We start from the raw sequence: 20,851 nt of genomic DNA on the forward strand, positions 1-20,851 counted from the left end.
GTCTCTGCCTCGTCCTGTGGGCTCAGGGAGGGTGGGCTGGGGAGGGCTGGGCTGGGGGTATGGACACAACTGGGGCCGGACTCCTCTCGGCAGAAAGCGCGGCAGCTCGGGACGGCTGGGATGCAGCGAGCAGGACCGGGCCTGTCACCTCCACACCCGTCACCGCGCCGCTGTGACCCTCACTGCCCCCTGGGACGACCCCCGGGGAGCCGCAGCCCCTCTCTCGCCTCACCTGGCTGCAGCCCCGCAGGGCCGCCTGCTGTAGGGGGCAGGAGCCCCCCAGGGCTGACTGGGGCCGGGAGCCGCTGCAGCGAGGCTCCCCCCGCTCCCAGGTAAGCCCCGGCCGGAGAGAGCCTGGCTCCGGGCACCGCGGGCTCCTCACCCCGTGCCCGACGCTCTGTGTGTCCCCCAGGCACGAAGCCGAAGCCGGGTGCCAAGCCCAAGCTGCAGCGTGCCGGTGGGGCTCCATCTGCCATACCCAGACCCGTCCCCCGGGACAAGGAGACGGAAAGTAAGCGGGCAGGGGTGCTGGGAGGGGGATTTGGCTCCTGGAAGGGAGCAGGGGAAGGCCTGGGCTGCAGCATGGAGAGGGGTCGGGGAGTGGGGAGTGCCTGGAAGCATCCCAGGGGATGTGCTCGTGCTGCGAGTGGTGCCTGGCCTCCCACCCACGCGCACCGGTGACCTTGGGGTCTCTCCCCGTGGTCTCTCCAGCTGCTGTCAGGGCTGCGGGTCACAGACAGCCCTCCAAGGGGCCTTCTACAGCAATCCCTGCCATGGCTTCTCGCTCCCGACCGCGGCTGCCAGGAAAAGTGGCTTCCCTCAAGCTCTTACCTAGGTAGGGGGGAGCCTGGCAGAAGCCCTCTGGGCTCCAGAGCTGTGGAGGAGAAGAGCTGGAGGCCTGGGGAGGACGCTCAGTGCTCAGCAGCAGAGTCCAAGGCTGATCCTGAGGAAAGGACAGGAGGGGGCGGTGTGTGCCTAGGCTCAGAGGAAGGGCAGTGAAACGCAGAGCAAGCAGCGAGGCTGCACCAAGTCCCTTTCCCTGGAGAGGCACCCAGACGGAGCCCGAGCAGCCCTGGTGCTCTGGTTCACCTGCGGAGCAGGGAGCGGCCCCGGCTGCTAGCAGGGCTCTGATGCTTTTTGTTTTGGTTTCCTGTGCCCTACTTCAGGATCGACTACCCAGGAGCTGAAGGAAAATGCTGAGAGCACAGACGGGCTGCGTGCAGCATGGGCTGGGTGGGCAGGATGGAGGCCTGGTCCCGCACGAGCGCAGCCCTTCGCTCAGCCTTTCCTGGCTCCAGGCCGAAGTGCTCAAGGCCAGCTGAAAAACGAGTGTCCTGGGAGCATGCCCCAGTGGGAGGTGTTTGTGCTTCTGCATCGAGTTTTGTCAGGTTTTGTGTTTGGCTTGGGGTGAGTGGTAGGAAACGGGCAGCATCCCGGGGCGGCTGCGTGCAGGGGAGTGCCGCTCTTGCTGCAGAGCCCTACCTGACCCTAACCTCCCGGGGATGCTGTGTGGGTGCGCTGCCTCCCTGTGCTGCCCGGCCCCAAATTGGGAGCCGATTCTCCCTGCAGAGGGCAGAACGTGCTCGAGGAGTCTGAGAGAGGCCTTCAAGCCCTTCCCGCAGCTCCCAGCTGCTGCCGGCCTGCTGCTCCTTATCCGGACAGCGCTGTGCCCCGGCTTGGAAGGGCTGCTGGCTGTGGCGGTTGGGTTGCTGGTGAAAACACGACTCCTTTTGCAGGAAAGGCTCTGGGCTGTGGGGAGGCAGCCCCTGCTGAGCAGGTGAGAGCCAGCGGTGGCCTGGGTGTGCACCGGGGCTTGGGCCAGAGGTGGGAGGAGGTGGTTTTGCCTTGGGGCTGCCAATTTCTGAGCTGGCACCCGAGCCGTCCTGGCCTTTCCTTGGTGTTTACACAAGCCCTTTGTGCGCTTGCTGCATGGCTTTGCGTCCTCCCCGGTGCTCAGGGGACTCCAGGCTTCTGGTCAGTTAGTTTTTTAAGGAAGTTTTGCAAGATTTACAACCCTCGTGGCTGTTACCATTGTCGCTGTTATACCTCCTGACGTTTTGGACGCATCCCAGTATGGGGTCAGGAGAGCCTGTGCTGGGGCTGGGCCGTGGGTCACTGCACCCCACTGACACCCTGCCCTCGCCAGTCGGCAGGTGATCGGCTGTCCCAGAAGCTGGAGTGTTTACAGAAGCAGCTGGAGCTACTGAAGGGCAAGCTTGGTACATGGGGCTGCCTGCTCTGGGGCTGGAGAGCTGCAGCACAGCTGGCTCCCTCCGTGCTTGTGCCAGGAGCCCAGGGCCTGCATCTCCGTGGGGAGGGGGCTGGCTTCTTGTCGGGGGGTAGAGCAGGACCCCAGTCGCTGCCCCAAAGGGTCTGAGGGCAGGTCAGGACAAAGCTCGTGGCCTTCCCCGTGGGGCAGGTGCTGAGTGCTGGGAGCAGCAGGGCTGTGAAGCTGCTCTTGTTCCCCAGGAATCCGTCCAGAAGATGCAGCAGTGGACGAGAACGGTGTCTTGGGGAGAGGCTGACAGCGTGGGGACGGACACAACAGCGACTTGCCCAGGCACCTCAGCTGCTGGGCCAGTGATACTTGTGGGGCACTTGAACCCCACATATTTTATTTCCTTGTATTTGAAATAAACTTCTTTTTTCTTTTCTCAGCGCTGCTTCCTGTCCGCTGGCAGGGGGTCAGCGCCCTGTGCTGCCTGGTCTGCTGCACGCATGGAGGAGGTGTGTGGTGCTGCTCTGACCCTGGGGAATCCTTTCTGGAGAAACCTGAAGCTTCTAAGCAGGATGTTTGGACGTGCTGGTGACAGCCGTGGTGGTGGCAGGCGGCTGTATGGGGAGGTTTCTGCCTTAACCTTCGTGCTGCGAGTGGGAAGAGCCAGCACTTGCTGATTGCATGTTTGGCTCCTACAGCTCTTTGCTGCTTCTTACCAGTTTAACCGGTGGCTTGCTTGCAGGGCATGGAAGCAACATGTGGGGGCTCCGTTCTTCCCCGTTCCTGCCTGCCAGTGCTGGAAGCGCTGCTTGCAAGCCCTGCCATGCTGCTGTCTGTCTGTGGTAGGTTGATGTGGGTGCCTCGTCCAACTGCCTCGCGTCAGGGTGAGGCCCTGGTTAAGTCCTGCTTTATGCTGGCAGTGCCCCAGGGCTGGGCCGGGCAGGCTAGCGTGCTCCTGCTCCCCTCTTATCTCAGGCTGGCCTTTTTGGCCACCCTTGGGTGCCGCAGGCAGCCTGTGCCCCTTCTGGGGTGGCTGCGAGTTCCTGGGGCAGCTGTTTGGGGACGCTCCATCACGGAGCTCTGCTCGTGAAAGGGGATGAGGCTCCACGGGCTGGTTCAGCTCTGCTTCTGCAGGGCTTTTGGCCCCTTTCTGGCCTGGAGCTACCTCCTCCCCGTGCTTCTGTGTAGCGCTGGCTACGTGCACCCTGCTGCTGCCTGCCTTCCTGCTGCTCCTGTTGGGACGTGCGCTTGGCTGCTCTGCGCCTCTGCCCACCCCCAGCCCTTGGCACCCGTGCTGCCGGGTGAGGGTCCTGTGTTAGCCGGGGGGGTGAGGACGGGGCGCTGTGACGATGAACACGGAGCTGTGTGGGAGGTCTGGGAGCTGGGGGTGGCTTTGTCCTGCTCCGTGCCCGCTGCTGCTCCCTGTCCCACAGCATCCTCCGGGGGGCTGCTGGAAGATGGTTTCTGGGAATGGGCGAGTCGCGGTGTCACCACCCACCACGCCACTGCTCCGGGCACTTCAGCCTCTGCTCGGCAGGGCTGGGCATTTCCCCCAGCACGTCCCTGCCTTGCAGCACCCTGGGGTGCCCCGGACCTGCCCTGCAGTGGCGCAACTGCCCACGCACCGCGGGGCCTTGGCCTGGCCCAGCCGGGTCCCTGCCGGCAACCCGAGCAGTAGCAGAAGCGTCTGGGCGCTAACAGCGAGGCCGTGGGGGATTTCGGCATCTTGATCTTGAGCTCGCTTCCTTGCTGGCGGGGAGCTGTGGCGGGGAGGGGAGAGGAAGGGGCGTTGCTGGGACACGGTTCATTCATCTGCGAGGGAAGGGAGTGAGCGCGGTGTTTGCATCACGGCCTGGCAGCCGCACGCACAGGATGCCGCCACCGCGCTGTTTCCATTGCCTTGAGCTCGTCATTTTTCTGAGCGCGCCTTTTTTGTCTTCCGGCCCTTGTGCGTGCGAGCGCTGGGGCGAGGCGGGCGGGCGGGCAGGCACCCCCGCGGGGCCCTGCCCGGCACTCCTGCCCGCTCTGCTGCCAGCAGCTCCCACCTGGGAGCCTCCCGTGCTGGAGCCGGGCTCGCCTGCGCTGCCGGCACCAGGGCAGGGAGAGGCTGGCTCACATCCTACCACCGCTCCCGAGCGAGGCGGCAGCACCAGATTGCATCAGGAGCCGGGTTTTGGGAGCCGGTGTGTGCCTCACTCCCGACACCCGGCCCTTCCGCGAGGGGAAAGCGCGTTAGCACCCGGCATTTCTTCCCAGAGGGGATCCCCGTGGCGCAGAGCCGCCTGTTGCTGTCGGAGTTTCTCCACTGATCAGACAGCCGGGAGGGGAGCAGCGTGCTGCCAAGTGGGACCTGCTGCCCGCGCAGCACGTGGCGGCAGCTCCCCACGACGTGCCCTCGGCCGAGCTCTGCCCGTGCTCCTGTGCCCCACGGTTGGCCTCCCCGTGCCGCCCCTGCCCGCTGTGCCCGTGTCCGGCTGCGTGCCAGCCCTCGCCAAGCCCCGCAGCGGCCAGGCTGTGCCCGGCTGTGCCCGGCTGTGCCCTGCTGCCACGTTTGGGCTCCGGGAGACCTCAGCCTCTGGCAGCTCGGCCTTTCCCAGGGCAGGCACGGCCCCCGCTGCTCCGGGCGTTTGATCTCCCTTTGGTTTTGGCTACTGAGGCTGGAGAGCTCCTGGGGGGGGATGGGGAGGACGAGCCGGACCCGGCCATCGCAGCGCTGCCACTTAGGATTTTTTTTTTTTTTTTTTTAATTCCCTCTAAATCTGGGGGTTGGGCTGGGCCATCCGGCGGGCGGAGCCGGTCCGCCCCCCCCCCTGTTGCTCCTGGGCGGCAGTCCCGGGGCGAGCGGAGCGGGAGCGAGCCAGGCAGAGCCGGACCACGCTGAGCCCAACCGAGCCGAGCCCAACCCAGCCCAACCGAGCCGAGCCGCCGGTGAGTTCGCGGCGGGCGCCGCCGCCGGGCCGGGCGCAGCCTGGCGCAACCGGTGCCGCGCTTGCATCAGCCACAGGCAACACGTGCTGCCGGTACCGGCGGCCGCCCGGGGACGCGGAGCCGGTGTGGAGGCGGCTCCGGGACGGGGCTGCCCCACCGGGAGCCTCCCGGTGCCGCTGGCGTGCGCTGCTCTGCCCCGGCCGCCCTCGGCCCCGTGCGCGCTGCCGGGAGCGTGGCGGCGGCGCTGGGCGCGGGCCGCCTGCTCCGGGCCCGGGGCTCGGGGCTCGGTGCTCGGTGCTCGCCCCGTTCAGCGCCGAGCTGGCGGCTGCCCCGAGCCGTCCTGCCCCGAGCTCCGGCTCCGGGCTGCTCCGGGGGGGAGCGGGGCTCCCGCCGTGCCCGCGCCTTGCGGGGCTGGTTTCGGGCGTGGGGAACCCGCGGGGACGTCCCGGAGGCGGCTCGGACGTGGCCCCGGGGAGGGTGCCAGCGCTGGGGCACTTGTGCCATCGGAGCTGGCCCGGTCCCGAGCGCGGCTGCCTCGTTGGGTAAGGCTGGGAGCGGCACCCGGCAGTTCCGGAGGAGCTTTCATCAGCCCCGGGCTGGCCGGGGGCTCACGGGGAAGCAGCTGAGCTGGTGGTGATCAACGCAACGCCGGTAATCCCCGGCGGGGAGCGGCTCACGGGGTGCTGCTCGCGTGTGCCTGGGCTGGTCCCTGCCGTGGGACATCGCCGCCGAAGTGCGGTGCGTGGCTCAGGCAGGAGGAGGGAACAGCTGGCACCGAGCAGGCGCTGGTGGGCATCAGGAGCCGCTTTCCTAGCGCCTTCTCTCGCTCTGTGCCCCTTGCCCACCCTGTGGGGTGCTCCTGTGCCAGAGCGTTTGGGGATGGTGGCGGTGGGGAGCAGCACCTTTAGGGGCAAAGCCCGCTGTGAGCGCGCAAGGGCTGTCCGTGCACGAGGGTTGTGTGCTGGGGACTGTGAGCCCTGCCTGCTGCCTGCCTGGCCGTGCATCCCCGCCGAGGGTGCAGTGCAGATGCTGGGAGGAATCTCCGAGTGACTCAGCCCAGCACGCCGAAGCCTCGGCTGGAGGAATGCTTTGTTTCCCTGCCATCGCCTCTGCGCACGCCCACGCGCCAGGCCGGGAGGATGCACCAGCAGTCAAGTTTGGGCTGAGGGATCTCTGGGCTGCCAAATCGGTGGGGAGTTGCTCAGAGACAGTGGGCAAGCTCTGGGACGTGCCCGGAGCCCCGGGGCATGGACCACACAGTGTTTGTCTAAGCAGTCTATTTCCCAGCACGGACTCGCTGGGTTTGTCTCCGGCTTGCTCTCCTGCCCCTGGGGACTGGCGTGGGAGCTGTGCAGGGAGGGTGTGCGCAGCCCCACACCACGACGGGGGAACCAAACGGCCTCTGCCTCGCCAGCGTGGCTGGGGCTCGGTGCTGACAGGTCAGAGCTACAGCTCCTCCAGGCTGCTGGTGGCACCGCCGCCTGCCCTGCTCCTGCTGCCTCTGGCCTCGGCTCCACGCAGGACTCTGAGCTTCACGCTCCTACGGTGGCTTCTCTTGCAGGGTTTTCGAGCAGCTGAGCACCACCTGCGGAGGACAAGATGTTTGGGGGAAAAATGAGCAGCGTTGGGAAGAAGCTGATCCGCCGGCGCGTGGTGGATCTGAGCTCCGAGGAGACGCGTTTCGCTCGCTGCCTCTCCACGCTGGACCTCATAGCCCTGGGGGTGGGCAGCACGCTGGGGGCTGGCGTGTACGTGCTGGCCGGGGAAGTGGCCAAGGATAGGGCTGGTCCCTCCATCGTCCTCTGCTTCCTGGTGGCTGCACTCTCCTCAGTACTGGCTGGGCTCTGCTACGCAGAGTTTGGGGCCCGCGTCCCCAAGACTGGCTCTGCCTACCTCTACAGCTACGTGACAGTCGGCGAGATCTGGGCTTTCACGACCGGCTGGAACCTCATCCTGTCCTACGTGATAGGTACGTGGCGCTGCCGGACGGGCACGGGAAGCGTGCCGGCACTGTGCCGATGCAGCCCCAGCACGCGGTGCTTTGAGGAGCGCGGGAGCAGGGTGCGGGACGGGTGCTTTGGGGCTCAGCAGGAGCTGGTGTCGGGGTGGGGGACCGGTGCTGCCACATGCCAGGACCAACGTGCGGCTTTGCCGTCGGCCAGGTACAGCCAGCGTGGCCCGAGCCTGGAGCGCAGCGTTTGACAACATCATCGGCAACCACATCTCCACCTTCTTCATGAACAAGACCACGGTACATGTGCCAGGGGTGCTGGCCGAGCGCCCGGACTTCTTTGCACTGATCCTGATCGCGCTGCTTACTGGTGAGTGTGCGGGAGCGGCCCCGCGGCCCCGGGGGTGACACGGTGCAGGTGTGTCCCCCGCTCACACCCTCTGTCCCACAGCGCTGCTGGCCTTCGGCGTCAGCGAGTCCGCTCTGGTGAACAAAATCTTCACGGCGGTGAACCTGCTGGTGCTGGGCTTCGTCATCATCGCCGGCTTCATCAAGGGCAACATCAAGAACTGGCAGCTCACGGAGGAGGACTACCGCAACCTCGTGTACCCAGACGTGCCAAATGAGGAGACCAGGTGAGGAGGGCAGAGGGTCCAGCTGGCCAGTGTGCAGCGCAGGGCTGGCACCGCACCGTCCCCTGGAGCACCGTGTGTGCCGGGAGGGGGCCGCGCACCCCGCCGCAGCCTCACCTGCTCCGCTTCTTTCTTCCAGAATAAAAGACTTTGGATCCGGAGGGTTTGTCCCCTTTAAGCTGGAAGGGATCCTGACTGGTGCCGCCACGTGTTTCTATGCCTTCGTGGGGTTCGACTGCATCGCCACCACAGGTAGTGCCCCTAGTGAGGCTCCCTCTGTGAGCTGCTGCCAGCGGCTCGTGGGGAGGGAGCACAGCGCTCGCTCCTGGCTGTGGGAAATGGCTCATCCTGCTGCTGTGGCAACTCCATCTCCAGCTGCACCAGCACAAAAGGCCTGGAAACGGGGCTCCCTGTGAGGCATGGTGAGAGCAGGGCTGCTCCCCACCTGCCTGGGCAGCTGCGGGGCTGCAGGGAGCCTTTCAGCTGCAGAGACGAGGCTGCAGCCACGCTGGGAATTGCCGGTGCTCGTGCTCATTTCACAGCCTCAAGCATTGTTCTTTTAAATGACTGAGTTCACGTAGAATCATCTCGGTGGCGTGCAGGGAGCCCTCCTAATTTCCCCTCATTCCTCCAGGAATCTACTTAGCGGGTTGCTGGTACAGACTGTTCTGCCCAGCCTCCTGGCCCACGGGGCTGCCTGGAGCAGCCGCCTCGTGCGCCGACCGCGGAGCCCCTCGCCGGGGAGTGCGGTGCCGCAAGGAGCACATCTGTGCAAAGCTCAGGGCAGGGGGCAGCACGGCTGCCTTACTAACCCCATGCTTATGTGGAGGATCTGGGTACAGCAGGGAGCTGGAGCTGCAGGCGGGGGCAGAGGGCTGGGCATGGCTGCGTGGAGTGGGGACGGATGGGGACAGACGGTGCCTCTTCCCTCCGTGCAGGGGAGGAAGCCAGGAACCCGCAGCGCTCCATCCCCATCGGCATCATCGTGTCCCTGCTCATCTGCTTCGTGGCCTATTTCGGGGTGTCTGCGGCACTCACCCTCATGGTGCCCTACTTCCTTCTGGACAAGGGGAGCCCGCTGCCCGAGGCTTTCAAGGCAGTGGGCTGGGAGCCCGCCCGTTACGCCGTCGCCGTCGGCTCGCTCTGCGCGCTCTCCACCAGGTAGGACCAGCCCCATCCGTGGTGCCGCCTGCCCCACCGCAGGGCTGGGGGCACGTGTCCCAGCTGAGCCCTGTGCAGCTCCTGTCCTGCTCCCAGCACCAGCTGGTCCTTTCCTGCCCTGGATGGTGGGTGCAGATGGCTTGGCTTGTCTGGCCACCACCCGGCGAGCCCTGAGCTGTCTCTCCCCACGGCAGCTTGCTGGGCTCCATGTTTCCCATGCCCCGTGTGATCTACGCCATGGCAGAAGACGGGCTGCTCTTCAAGTTCCTCTCCAGCATCAACAGCCGCACAAAGACTCCTCTTTCGGCCACTATCACCTCCGGGCTCCTCGCAGGTAAGGCTTCTGGTGGCCACTTTGTGCTCAGTCCCCCCCTGCAGCCCAGGGCTGTGCTCATGCTGCCCGTCCTCGTTGCAGCGGTGATGGCCTTCCTGCTCGAGCTGAAAGACCTGGTGGACCTCATGTCGATCGGCACGCTGCTGGCCTACTCCCTGGTCGCCGTGTGTGTGCTCATCCTCCGGTGGGTGCCTCCTCTCCTGCTGGGTCTCGCCTTGGGGTGGATGCTCCTCGCTGGCCTCGCAGCCAGCCTGGGGTTTGTGGCCACAGCTGAAGCCCGTGAGCTGGAGGCTGGGTGGTGCCTCCAGGCACATCCGTGGGGCTGCTGGCAGCGCAGGAGGGGTACAGTGGGTGCTGTTGTGTCCCTGGGCTGGGAATATCCCCAGGCTCCGCTCCAGCTTGCGCAGCACTGAGCGGGTCCCGTCTGCACAGGTACCAATCCGGGCAGCTGAACTCCCCGAAGGCCGTGGAGATGCTGGAGCTGAACGGGAATGAGGAGGAGAGGGTTGTCATGAACCCAAGCATCCCTGCCATGGGCACCAAGGAAATAGAGAAGCCGTCCCTGACGACACTCTTCAACCCGCCCTCAGACACCCCCACAGCGCTCTCGGGGCGCATCGTCTACACCTGCGTCTGCGTCATCGGTGAGTGAGTGGGAGGCAGCGGCTGTTGCTCCTGGCCTGCCCCGTCCTGCCACGAGGCCGGGCTTGCTGGCTCCTTGCTGGGGAGCAGCACTGCCCCAGGGCGTGTTGGTGTGTCGGTGTGTCCCTGCAGAGCTGGGAAGGGACCTGAGAGTGCTCAGGCTCGGCCGGTGATCCATGCATCAATGGTTTCATTGTGCAGGCAGAACCGGGCAGCTTAGCAAGCTCTGTGTAGGTGTTGGAGCTGGGTTTGAGCCCAGCTGAGCACAGGCTTCCCTCGGCTTGCCAGGCTGGAGAGTTCCTCCTGGTAAAGTGCTGAGGCTTTGGGGAGGATGTTGGGTGATCTGTCCGTGACCAAGAGGAGGCTCAGCCCTGCAGCCCGGGGAGCTGCCAGGGAGGTGTGGGTCTGTACAGCCACACGCTGTGCAGCACGCTGACTGCCTCCTCTCTTGCAGCCATCCTAATCACAATCATCTGCGTGGTCCTGAGCCTCAAGGTGAATGCGCTGAAGGAGGCCAACGTGGGCTGGATCTCAGCCCTGGTGCTGCTCGCGGTGGCTCTGCTCGTTCCCACCATCATCATCTGGAGGCAGCCGCAGAGCAACGCACGGTTGAACTTCAAAGTGAGTGCAGGCTCTGGGAGCTTGTTGTCTCCATCCCTCTGGACCTGAGGCTGGTACAGGGCTTGCTGCTGGGCTTCCACCATCCAGAAATGCCCAGGGCCTGGAGCCACAGCTCTGTGAGGCGCAGCCCCTGGAGTGGAAGCACCCAGGTGGCAGAGCACCTTCAGCCCCAGCTGGGTCCCTTGGGCACGGCTGATGTGGCACCTCCTGTCCCTTGCAGGTACCTTTCCTCCCGCTCCTGCCGCTCGTCAGCATCTTCGTTAACATCCTGCTGATGGTGCAGCTGAGTGCCGGCACCTGGGCGCGCTTTGCCGTCTGGATGGCCGTGGGTAGGTGTCCTGGAGGGGAGCGCGGTGCTCGCATGGCGCGGGGTCTGCCCTCTGCTCCAGCAGGGTGGCCTCGTGTCCACTGGATTTGGAGAGGAGCCCGTGTGTGCAGCCTGCCGGGTGGCCTGGGCGGTGTGATCCTGGTGTTCTGGCTTCTGCCCATCAGCAGGGCCTCCCCGGAGAGGCCGTTACGCTGGCAGCCCGCTACCGTGCATCTCACTGTAGGATCTCTTGCAGGTTTTATGATTTACTTCGGCTACGGCATTCGGAACAGCGTGGAAGGGAAGAATGCGGAGCCCCGTGCCGTGGCCGAGAAGCCTCTGCACCACCGCGAGCAGGACCTCAGCTCCAGGGCCACCGCGGTCTGAGGGAAGCGGCGACCGCGATCGACACCGGTACTCGGAGGACTCTGCCAGTATTCCTGCGCTGGGACGGGGCTGCAACCCGCACAGGCATCCCCCAGCCCGTGGGGAGCGAGCCCAGAGCCCCGCGGAGCCGGGCCGTGCGCTGCCCTTTCCCCTCGCGGAGCAGAGGTTGGGGAGCCGAGGCCCCGGGCCGGGTGGGCGAGCCGGTGGCCCGGGGCTGCTCCCTGCAATCCCCCCCCCCGCCGAGGGGCAGCGACACCGGCACGGCCCTGCCACCGTGGAAGCTGCTGTCAGAAGTGCTGCTTTGCCTTCCCACGAGAGGCCCGTGTGGTGGTACAGCTTTATTCGTCCTGCCTGTCCCTGTGGCCGTGGTCACCTCCTCTGTGTGCTTCCCACGCGCCGGCTGTGTAGGCGCAGTTGTGGCCGTGCCCGGAGCCGTGCGGGGAGGCTGCAAGTGGCTCGTCCTGGCACTGCCGGCGCCCTGGGGCTCTCCAGCAGCACAGGGCTCAGCCGCCTGAGGCCCCGCTCCAGTTTCGTGCCCCACGCTGAGCCCTGTGCCGCCGGAGCCACGCCGCTAGGTGTGAGCATCTGGCTCAGTCGCCTGCGAAGGTATCAGCAGTAGAGACGTGTCAGTGTCCGTACTCGTCTGCCTTTGTACGATTGGTGTTTTAATGTCAATTTTTATACCTATTAAACTCTAAGTGTTTTTTAACCGCTTTGCTCTCTTGGCCCAGCTGCGTCTTGCTTTAATGCCCGTGCTCTGCAGCCTAAGCTGGGGCTTGAGAAGGAGCAGAGCAGGGCAGGACCGCGTGCCCCGCTGGGCTGGCTGCCAGGCACTGCCGGCACAGAGCAGGGCTTGGCCACTGCCGGAGGGATGGGAGAGAGACCCACGCTCATGGCCAAACCTCCCACATTAGCTGGGAAATAGGCAGCAGTGCCCCAGGGTGGCCCAGCCCCATGCTTCTGGTGCCTGGGTGCAGGACAGCAGCCTGCCGTGGCCTTGCCCTGCATGGCGTGGGAGCGTGCCAGCAGGTCCCGGGGCACGGGCTGCGGTGCAGACCTTGCAGATATCCCCCAGAGGCTCCAGCACTGGCCTGCGGAGGAAGCGGGGCCAGGAGGTGGGCTGCATCCATGTGAGAAGATGATTTCCCAGATTCTGGTCTGGTCTAAATCAGCCCTGACAGATTATTTTGCGAAATAAACTAATTTAGGGCAGATGGATCTTGCGTGGATTTGGCATCTCTCCTTGTTTACTGGCAGCCGAGCAGGGTCAGCGCACGGTCAGCAGCGAGGGCCCCACACCATCGGCTCTGCTTGGCCCCGGGGCTGCAGCTGCAAGCCCTGCCCCAGGGCTCGGCAGGGAGGAGAAGGGGCTGCCCGGCCCCACGGCACCCCCCGGGCTGTGTGCTGTGCCTGTAGCCCCACGCGTGTCCCTGAGCACGGCTGTGCCTACATCCCTGTGACTGTGCAGGGCAGCACCCATCGTAGCTGTCCCAGGAGCAGGTGCCAGCCCCATCCTCCCCGTGCCGGTGCCGGCTGGGTGCAGGTAGGTGCCTCCCGTCCCCGCGGGGCTGGGTTGGACCCGGGGTGGCAGCCTGGACTCCTGTGCCAGCCCCAGGGCAGCACCTCTGCCTTCTACCTGTTATCGGTCTCGCAGGCTCCACATGTTGGCTGGGGAGGTGGATAATGAGGCTCCGGAGTGGTGTGGGCTCAAGGGAGGTGCCTGCACCGCTGCCACCGCCTGAACTGCTGCCTCGGCGGCCTGCAGGTGGTTCCTTGAGGTGCTGCGATGGGGACGCGGTGCTCTGAGGATGCTCGTGAAGTGACAGACCTCAGCTCCCAGGTGTTAGGGGCTGCAGGGTGGGCTTCCCCCTTCCCTGCGAGCCCGAAAGGGCAGTCCTCTGCTCGGAAAATGCAGCAAAAAGCAGCACCCTGGAGCCTGGCGCTGCTGCCACGAGCCCGGGCCCTGCACGCAGCCACCCGTGGATGTTTGTTCCTTTGCATGGGGCCTTTCTGCTCCGTGGGGAGGCTCTGCACAGCTGGGAGAGCACCAGAGGGAACCGAGTGAGGCTGAAGCTGCTCCCCTGCGTGTGCCTCCAGCTCTGCTGCTGCTGTGTGGGTGCCAGGCAGGCTGGGCACACACGTGGGCAGGGGAGCCAAGGGCTGGCTCATGCCTTGGCGCCGTCTCCGCAAAGCCCTCGCTGGCTGCTGTGCCGAGGGGGGGCACTCAGGCAGGACCCCGCCACCTCCCCATCGCCGTCCCCTGGGTTTCAGAGGCAGCCCGAGGGTCGCCGTGCCCTGGCTGCTTTTGGCCCGAGCCATGCGGAGGGGGGCAGGTGTCTGGGGCAGCGTCCCGGCAAAGGCTCACGGGCCGTGCTCGTGGCTGCGGCACCGAGGGGTCGGGGTGCGGAGAGCTCGTGGCTCTCAGCCTCCCTCCGTGGCTCCACCCCTCATTCCCCTGCGACTTTCATAACCCAGCGCGCTGCCACGTGTCCGGCGCAGACCCCGGCTGCCTCGGGGGGACACGGGGCTGTCCCGGCGGAGGCGTCGGAGCTGCTCTCCCTGTGCTCCAGCTGCTTGTCGGGGAAGAGGCTCTGCGGTCAGCCAAGGGGAGCCCATCTCGGTACGCGTGCCGAGGAGGATGGAGGTGGAGGGCTGAGCTGCTGCACAGAGCTGGGGTTGGAGAACCTGCCCCACAAACAGCTCCCCTGCGAGAAAAGGGGTGGCCTGGTGCACAGAGAAGTAATGGCAGATTGGGTACAGTAATCCATTGTGGGGTTAAACCAGGCTGTCTTGTCCTCACTGCTCCGTGACACCAAATTCTTCAGCTCAGGTCTAGCCCTGGAGTCACCGCACCTTTCTCTTCCCTGTAGGAGCAGCGGGACAGAGCTGTCGTCTCCCTCTGCAGTCAGCAGGTACCGTCACACCCTCCTCCTCCTCCTCCTCCTTCTCCCCGCGGGTGATGGGTGGTGGAGCCGGGCTGCTGCCAGGTGGGACACGTCCCACCGGTGGGGCTCGAGCCCTGGAATCCCGGGAATCCACCCCGGGGCAGGCGGGATTTCTGGCGTGACGGAGGAAACTCATCTGCTCGTGATATTGCTGCAGCAGCGCTCGGTCGCGCTGCTGGGCCTCGCCATCCAAAAGAGCTGCAGGAGATCAAAGGCTGGGTTAGATTTATATCTCTGGTTACTCACTCAGCTGCAGGCAGGTCCCGACCCCCTTCTGCTTTCCGTGGCAGCTGCTTAAGCACGCGCTCCCCGGTAGCTGGCACAGGGCCACGTGCAGCCGATAATCCCCCGGCCGCGAGCCGCAGCAGGTGGCTGGTGCTGTAAGCAGGCAGGCTTCATGGTCCCCTCGCTTTGCCTCCGCAGGTCTGGCAGGATGACTGGCTGCCGGGTGATTGCCCTCCTCCTGCTGTCCTTCCTTCCCGGCGCTGCAGCTGGCGGCCTGCTTCCTGCCCTCGTTCCCCGGTCCATCCTGCAGCTCGGCAGAGCCCGCTTCTCGGCGCAGCCCGTCCTGGAGCTGACGACACGCTGCGACGACACATGCGCCCGGCGGGAGGCTGCCTTGGCCCCCCAGGATTTTCAGGAGCACCTTTCTTACGAGACCCTGTACGCCAACGGCACCCGCACCCTCACCACGGTGGAGCTGAGCCCCCGGGGGGGCGGCGCGGAGAAGAGGCGGCAGAGGTGGCGCAGGCGGCGCAAGCGGCAGATTTACGGCACGGACGGGCGGTTCTCCATCAGCGGGCCCCACTTCTTGCTGGACTTCCCCTTCTCCGCCACCGTCAAGATCTCCACGGGGTGCACGGGGGTGCTTGTGTCCGAGCGGCACGTCCTCACAGCTGCCCACTGCATCCACGACAGCAAAGACTACGTGAAGGGGGCCAGGAAGATGAAGGTGGGCTTCCTGACGCCGCTGCAGGGCGCTGGCAATGGGACGGGGCCGGGGGCGCTGGCGATGCGCTGGGCTCGCGTGCGGCGCACGCAGGTGCCCAAAGGTTGGATTCGGAGCCCCAACTCGGTCAGCATGGACTACGACTACGCCCTGCTGGAGCTGCGCAGGCCACACCAGCGCCCCTACATGAAGCTGGCGGTGGCTCCAGCGGCGGAGGAGATGGCTGGGAAGAGGATTCATTTTTTCGGGGTTTGACAGCGACCGGCCAGGCGAGCTGGTCTACCGATTCTGCGGGGTGGAGGACGAGACGGCACACCTCATCTACCAGCACTGCGATGCCCGGCCCGGTGCCTCCGGCTCTGGGGTGTACGGCAAGGTGTGGGACCCCGTCCGGCACAAGTGGGAGAGGAAGGTGGTTGGGGTCTTCTCCGGGCACCAGTGGCTCGAGGTGGCCGGGGAGCAGCATGACTATAACGTTGCTGTTCGCCTGACGGCTCCGAAGTTTGCTCAAATTTGTTACTGGATCAAAGGGGACTATAAAAGCTGCCAGAACGAATAACTGCAGCCTTCCTTATCCCCTCCCCAGTGCAGAAGGCTTTGAGCGTGGTGTTGCAGAGCGAATGCACGGCTGAGGAGCACGAGGAGGAGCAGCATCTCCTGCCAACACTGCTGCACCACTGAACTTCATTCTGTTCCTCTCCTGGAGGAACGAGGGCCCCCGCAGATCACAAGGGATCCAGCGGAGACTCACTAGGCCTGAAGGGTGCGTAAGCTCCTTTGGTTGGTGCTGGTGGGAACTCGGCATCGGGTTCTTTGCACAAAGAGCTCGGCTGGCAGTCAGGACAGTGGCCTCTGCCTCAAGCCATTAACCACTTGGAGGCAGCCACAGGCCTGTGCTCAGCTGCTCCGAGTTTCTCTTGGGTCTCACCAGGTCTCTGTTTGTGGGCTGGCACTGCCCAGCTTGGCACTGCCCCAGCTCCGTGAGGACAAAGGATTTTTTCTTCTAACAGCGTCTTTGTGTGCCGATGAAAGGTGCCTGAAAAGGAACCCTGGAGCCGGAGGCTTCTGGGCACGCTGTCAGCAAGGAGCCCGGCCAGGACAGGAGGGGCTGCTCCAGCCTGCTGGTGGAAGCAGCACGTGACGGCACTCTTGGAAAGGAAACCTCTTCCAACCCCTGCAGCGTGGTGCCACGTGGGTACCGCCACGCCACAGCACGGGCTGAGATCTGAGAGCGCCCATTTACTTGTAAACCTTCTCATCTCTCTTTGGTTCTCTTTGGGATGCCTTTAGGAGGAAGGGACCCTGGCATTTACTGCAGCTGTAGTATTTGAGGTGGATTATTTTATGCAAATACGTGTATTTGAATAAAAGGCAGCACAAATCTCTTTGCAAAGGTTACGTTGAAAGGAGAGCGGTGCGCAACTTGCCAGCCCTGCTTTGGGACTTGTGAAAGCATGGCAGTGCTCTCCCTTCAGACCAAAGCCAGCAGGACAGGCGGAGCTGGGCAGAGCTGAAACTGCAGGATCTTGCAAAAATAGGGACAGAAATGCCTCCCACAGTCATAACCCAGGCACCTGACCAAACAGCTTCCCACATGCTCTGTCAGATCCACAGGAATGATACGTCCAACAGGCCCTACCAGGCTCTCCCAGGAGCAAAGCAAGAGTTTGTTTTATGTTTCCCTACCTCATAAATACAAGATTCTGTTGCTAATCCAAGTTTCATGGCAGATTTCCCTCCCTGTCTTCCTCACAGATTCCCTTTTGCTTGCTGTGTTTGCCCAAGCAATTCTTCTATGTAATCCATAACCTCCAGAAGGGACTTTGTGCTGATGCTGCTTTGCCAGGCTGGACAGATGACAAACTGAGCTTGTTTTTTGCTCTTGTGTCAACGTCCCCTCCTTTTCACTGTATGTCAGGGCAGCCTGCATCGCAGGCTTGTCAACTCTGTCATTCCTTAGGTCTGCTGAGGTCTAAACGTGCAGTTCCTTCAAGATCCGTGACAGTTTTACTGATGCAGCAACCTGACTTGCAAAACAAGCAGGTAGGAGACATTTCAACAAATTAAATGCTACACCCGCTCCCACTCAGTTCTAACATAAGTGTTAAAATAATTGAAATTGTATGCCTGGCCTGCACATGTGCTCAGCAGAACAGTATTCATTATCTTGGATGAGACAGAGCATGAAAAATCCCAATTACACATTACTGGAGAGGGAGCAGCTGCTATTATTTTCATCACACTAAACCAATTTACAGTCACAATTTAACTTGTCCAGCGGCATTGCCTACCCTGGCTGGAGGTGCTTAGGGACAGATCAGTAGGTGTTGTAATCTCTTCTGCTCTCTTGTCTGGACCCTACAAACAGCTTAATAGTGTTAGCCATGCTCTTCTTAAATGGGGAAGAAAGCACTGGGGGGAGGTTGTTAACAACAAACAGAAGGAAGGGAGTTCCTTCCATTCTTAAGTGCACATTGGACCTTTATATTGCTTCCTACACACCTCCGGTCGTGGAACAGGTATCAGGACAGTGAAAGTTTTCCTGGAATCTGCTCACGTGAAACATAAAGGTTTGTCTTATTCAGAGCAGCTGTACGCTTTATAAGCAACTTCCTTCTGGTGTCAGCCACCAGCTATTGCAAAAACAGAAGAGGAAAAGCCAGCAGCAAGAGGGAAGCCGAGAGAAATACAGTGAGACTTGCGCCCTCTTTTAGCATCCATCTTAGTGTTTGCAAGTGACAGCAATTTTAAAATACCCACAGATGTTCCCCCCAGTTCTTGTCACAGAGCTAACAGTTTTGATGCACAAACTGCAACAGGTACAGGACTCACTGTTTATTTAAAAAATTGAAAGAAACTTTTAACAAAACCACACCGAACAGTGAGGATCAGAAAAGCCAGGCAGCACTGGGGGCATCATAAAGAGAAAGGCTCTGCAGGCCCTGACCAACCCAAGGGCTAGATGTGCAGGCAAGCACCTCCAAGTGGACAGTAAGACCTCGCTGCGCTTCTCTCATCCAAACAGTGACACTGCTTTGTCAGCAGAGGAGGTTGTAAATTAGAAATTTGCAACTCTCCTGCATCCCCACAAGGTGCCCTGGCACCTGGAGGGCTCCAGTGGTGGCACATTTTTAAGAAGTTCCATCTGAGAGCAACCGCAGCTGCAGTCCCTACTTGGAGGAAGCCACCTGCTTAGCTGCAACATGAAGAGTACGTCATAGCACGAGGTGTTGCCATGCTGCATTTCTTCTTACCCAGAATCCTGCAGAGCTGTCCATTTGTTTCCCTCGTTGCCCTGCATCAGCACAGAACATCTTCTCTAGCCCAGAAGGAAGGGGGAATGAACACATGTATATCCACAGTCTAAGGAGGGTCACCTTTTGTTGGAACTTGGATCTCACTCCCTACCCCAATCCAAAATGCGAGAACAGGGCTAGCTCTGGAAGGACAGAACCCTCTACGAGCTAGGACCTATGAGGCAATTAATAGACTGCAGGCTGATGATTTGCCTTCTGCATCTGAATAATCTTGCCAAAGCCACCTCTTCCCACATCGTAGTCTGTCCGGTACTCATCTCGCACCTGGGGCACAGCAATGACACAAACATTAGCATCCTGCACTGCTCGTATCCTTCAGAATCATCACCCTTTTCTCGCTCAGCTGGTGGAGAACTGAAGTTCAGATTAGAAGCACTTTGACCCATTTGAAATCTCTTCAAATAATCCACCAAAAAAGTGATGGTGGTGCAAATGACATGAGAATATGTCTGATGGCTGAGGTCCTTTTAGATAATGGCAAAGATAATGCCAAAATATTTTAATGCCAGGCTTTGCCCCCAGAACATTTACTTCCCTTGCCCCCCCCCCCAAAAAAAAAAAAAAAAAAAAGTCTGCAAAGGAAACGTACCTTCTCACAGGACAAACTGCTGGCTTCTGAGATTGGCCTAACAGATGTGCTGCCCCTCTCCTTTCAAATTCTACACCATTTTAAGAGTACTAGTATGGAATAGTGAAAATTCTACTTGTACTGTCAGGAACTTTAGAGCCTTAGTTTTACTTCTAGCTCCTAATAGCAGGGTAGCATCAGTTACCAAAATCACCCGGAGTAGCTGTACTTCATTATCAGGTCCTTATTGCCTACACTTTGTTCTCCAGGAGACAAAACTAGAAAAGCTCTACACGGTCTTAGGGGGACCCGACTCAAGGTCTGAACCGGTATTGCTTTTACCTGTCCTCCAGTCTTTCCTCTTCCATACTGCCGGCCCTCCTTAAACCCTGCATCCCAGTCTGTTCGAACGATGCGGTCGTCTAGTCGTGTGCCGTTGATAAATCGCATTGCGTGTTCAGCGTCTGCTCTCGTGTAGTATCTGAGACACACTCTAAGGAAAACTGCATGTGCTGTTCTGTTGGCTGCAGGGAAAAGAAAGAGAACTACTGCATTTGAGAGGCAGAAGAGCCCTGCCTTCCAGGTTTTCCTGCTGTGCCTACTCTTTTCTCTGGGATCAAACAACTGCAGTCATGTAAAACCAAGCTGAAAACAGCTCCCACTCCTTCCTAAGGTTCTGAACTTTAATGATAGTACCTGTACAGGCAAGAAATAGCTTTGGATCGCTTATATCACAAGCAGATAAAACAAACACGTTAAAGCCTTGCTACGGGCAAGAAATCTGTATGACGCCTTCTTCTACCACGCAAAACTTGACTAAACGTGAGCAGGAGGCGCAGGCCTCGTGGGAGAGCTCTGCAGAGACAGCTCACGGGGCAACTTGTACAAGCGTGCACCCCGTGCTGGGGAGCAGTGCCACAGACCGCTCTGCGAGGCCCTTTAGGTGCGAAGTGAAGGCGAGAGGGCGAACAGAGGGCAAACACGAGCCCTTAGTATTGGCCATGAGTGAGATGGGGCCTGCGCTAGTTCCATCTACACAGGTTGGGGGCAAGGAAGGGAAACGAATGCCTGGCAGCGGGCACCAGCGTGGGGTGGCAGAGCTGGCCGTGGCAGGCCGCGAGCAGGAGGGCGCGGGAAGGATACTCGACGAAGCAGAAGCCGCAGGGCGTCTTCTTGATCTTGTCCAGCCCCATGACGATGCGCTTGACGTCGCCGCACTTGGAGAAGAGCTCCTGGATCTGCTCCTCGGTGGTGTAGAACGACAGGTTGCCCACGTACAGCGTGGAGGAGATCTTCAGGAACTTCTCCTGCAGCTTCTTGCTACCCTGCGGGCATAGCGGCCAACGGTCAGCGACCAACGGTCAGCGACCAACGGCCACCGGGTAACGGCCCCCGGGCGCCCCGACCCCGCTGCAGGCCCCGTCCCCCTCACCCTCCCCCCCCCCCCAGCCGCCCCCGGTCCCGGCCGCACCCGGAAGTGCTGGTCGCGGTAGCGGCTGATCTCGCAGTAGGAGTCGCTGTTGAGGCCGCTGAGCGTGGTGTGCAGCAGCCCCGACATGGCGGCCGTGCCCGCGCCCCCCCCCCCTCGCCCCACCGCCACCGCCGCCGCCGCCGCCGCCGGGATCCTTCCAGAACGGCGCCCACCGGCACCGCCTCACGGCCGGCGGGGCCGCCGAGCCTCCCTATTGGCTGCCGCGCCTGTCGATCGGAGGAGGAAGGCGGGGCGGAGGCGCCGGACGGCCAATCGCCGCGCGGAGCTGCCCGTTCCTCCGCGGCTGTGGCGGCGTTGCGCATGCGCGGTGCGCAGGGCGGGAGGGCGGGAGGCGCTGAGGGGCGGCCCCGTCATGGCGGCGCGGCGGGAGGCGGCCGAAGGTGGCGGCTGGGCGGGAGG

The 20,851-nt window shown here is 62.5% G+C and overlaps 4 protein-coding genes across 5 annotated transcripts in view; 3 read left to right on the forward strand and 1 right to left on the reverse strand.

Annotated features, from left to right (window-relative positions):
* The first annotated feature begins 5,018 nt into the window (after positions 1 to 5,018).
* Positions 5,019 to 11,890, forward strand: SLC7A3 (solute carrier family 7 member 3). 2 transcript variants are annotated; one of them, XM_084294152.1, is made up of 12 exons: positions 5,019 to 5,146; positions 6,708 to 7,115; positions 7,309 to 7,467; positions 7,549 to 7,732; positions 7,869 to 7,981; positions 8,668 to 8,890; positions 9,085 to 9,224; positions 9,306 to 9,408; positions 9,657 to 9,868; positions 10,321 to 10,487; positions 10,708 to 10,816; positions 11,051 to 11,890. In XM_084294152.1, the coding sequence occupies exons 2-12, from the start codon at positions 6,746 to 6,748 to the stop codon at positions 11,179 to 11,181; spliced, it is 1,911 nt and encodes a 636-aa protein (XP_084150278.1). In that variant the 5' UTR covers positions 5,019 to 5,146; positions 6,708 to 6,745; the 3' UTR covers positions 11,182 to 11,890. The 2 variants fall into 2 exon arrangements, with proteins under 2 accessions (XP_084150278.1, XP_084150279.1); XM_084294153.1 differs by having other exon boundaries at positions 7,315 to 7,467.
* Positions 11,891 to 13,498: 1,608 nt separating this feature from the next.
* LOC311213930 (serine protease 23-like) lies at positions 13,499 to 15,634 on the forward strand (the record flags this gene model as incomplete). Its single annotated transcript, XM_084294267.1, is given in 4 exon segments — positions 13,499 to 13,582; positions 13,966 to 14,093; positions 14,550 to 15,315; positions 15,317 to 15,634. Coding segments are annotated over 4 exon segments (1,296 nt in total).
* Positions 15,635 to 17,895: 2,261 nt separating this feature from the next.
* Positions 17,896 to 20,559, reverse strand: LOC311213745 (nuclear cap-binding protein subunit 2). Its single transcript, XM_084293954.1, has 4 exons — positions 20,432 to 20,559; positions 20,104 to 20,285; positions 19,303 to 19,441; positions 17,896 to 18,656 (listed from the first exon to the last, which is right to left on the reverse strand). The coding sequence occupies exons 1-4, from the start codon at positions 20,516 to 20,518 to the stop codon at positions 18,558 to 18,560; spliced, it is 507 nt and encodes a 168-aa protein (XP_084150080.1). The 5' UTR covers positions 20,519 to 20,559; the 3' UTR covers positions 17,896 to 18,557.
* A 245-nt stretch (positions 20,560 to 20,804) lies between these two features.
* TEX11 (testis expressed 11) overlaps positions 20,805 to 20,851 on the forward strand; it is a gene marked incomplete at both ends in the record, with an annotated part of 31,174 nt that continues 31,127 nt past the window's right edge. Inside the window, one exon of the mRNA XM_084294268.1 lies at positions 20,805 to 20,832. Coding sequence (XP_084150394.1) covers positions 20,805 to 20,832 — 28 coding nt within the window. The remainder of the gene's footprint in view (positions 20,833 to 20,851) is intronic.

This window comes from Netta rufina (assembly GCF_964035555.1).
Source record: "Netta rufina genome assembly, chromosome: 12".
NCBI classification, from domain to species: domain Eukaryota; kingdom Metazoa; phylum Chordata; class Aves; order Anseriformes; family Anatidae; genus Netta; species Netta rufina.

Bases quoted from the DNA above. Each gene is read 5' to 3' on its own strand.
- LOC311213745 (XM_084293954.1), bottom strand. From the start codon at position 20,518: ATGTCGGGGCTGCTGCACACCACGCTCAGCGGCCTCAACAGCGACTCC. The intron at 19,442-20,103 runs GTATCCTTCCCG...AGTGTGTCTCAG, and splicing joins TGCGGCTTCTGCTTCGTCGA to ATACTACACGAGAGCAGACG. The intron at 18,657-19,302 runs GTAAAAGCAATA...GCTGTGCCCCAG, and splicing joins GAGGAAAGACTGGAGGACAG to GTGCGAGATGAGTACCGGAC.
- SLC7A3 (XM_084294152.1), top strand. From the start codon at position 6,746: ATGTTTGGGGGAAAAATGAGCAGCGTTGGGAAGAAGCTGATCCGCCGG. The intron at 7,733-7,868 runs GTGAGGAGGGCA...TCTTTCTTCCAG, and splicing joins GTGCCAAATGAGGAGACCAG to AATAAAAGACTTTGGATCCG. The intron at 8,891-9,084 runs GTAGGACCAGCC...TCCCCACGGCAG, and splicing joins CTCTGCGCGCTCTCCACCAG to CTTGCTGGGCTCCATGTTTC.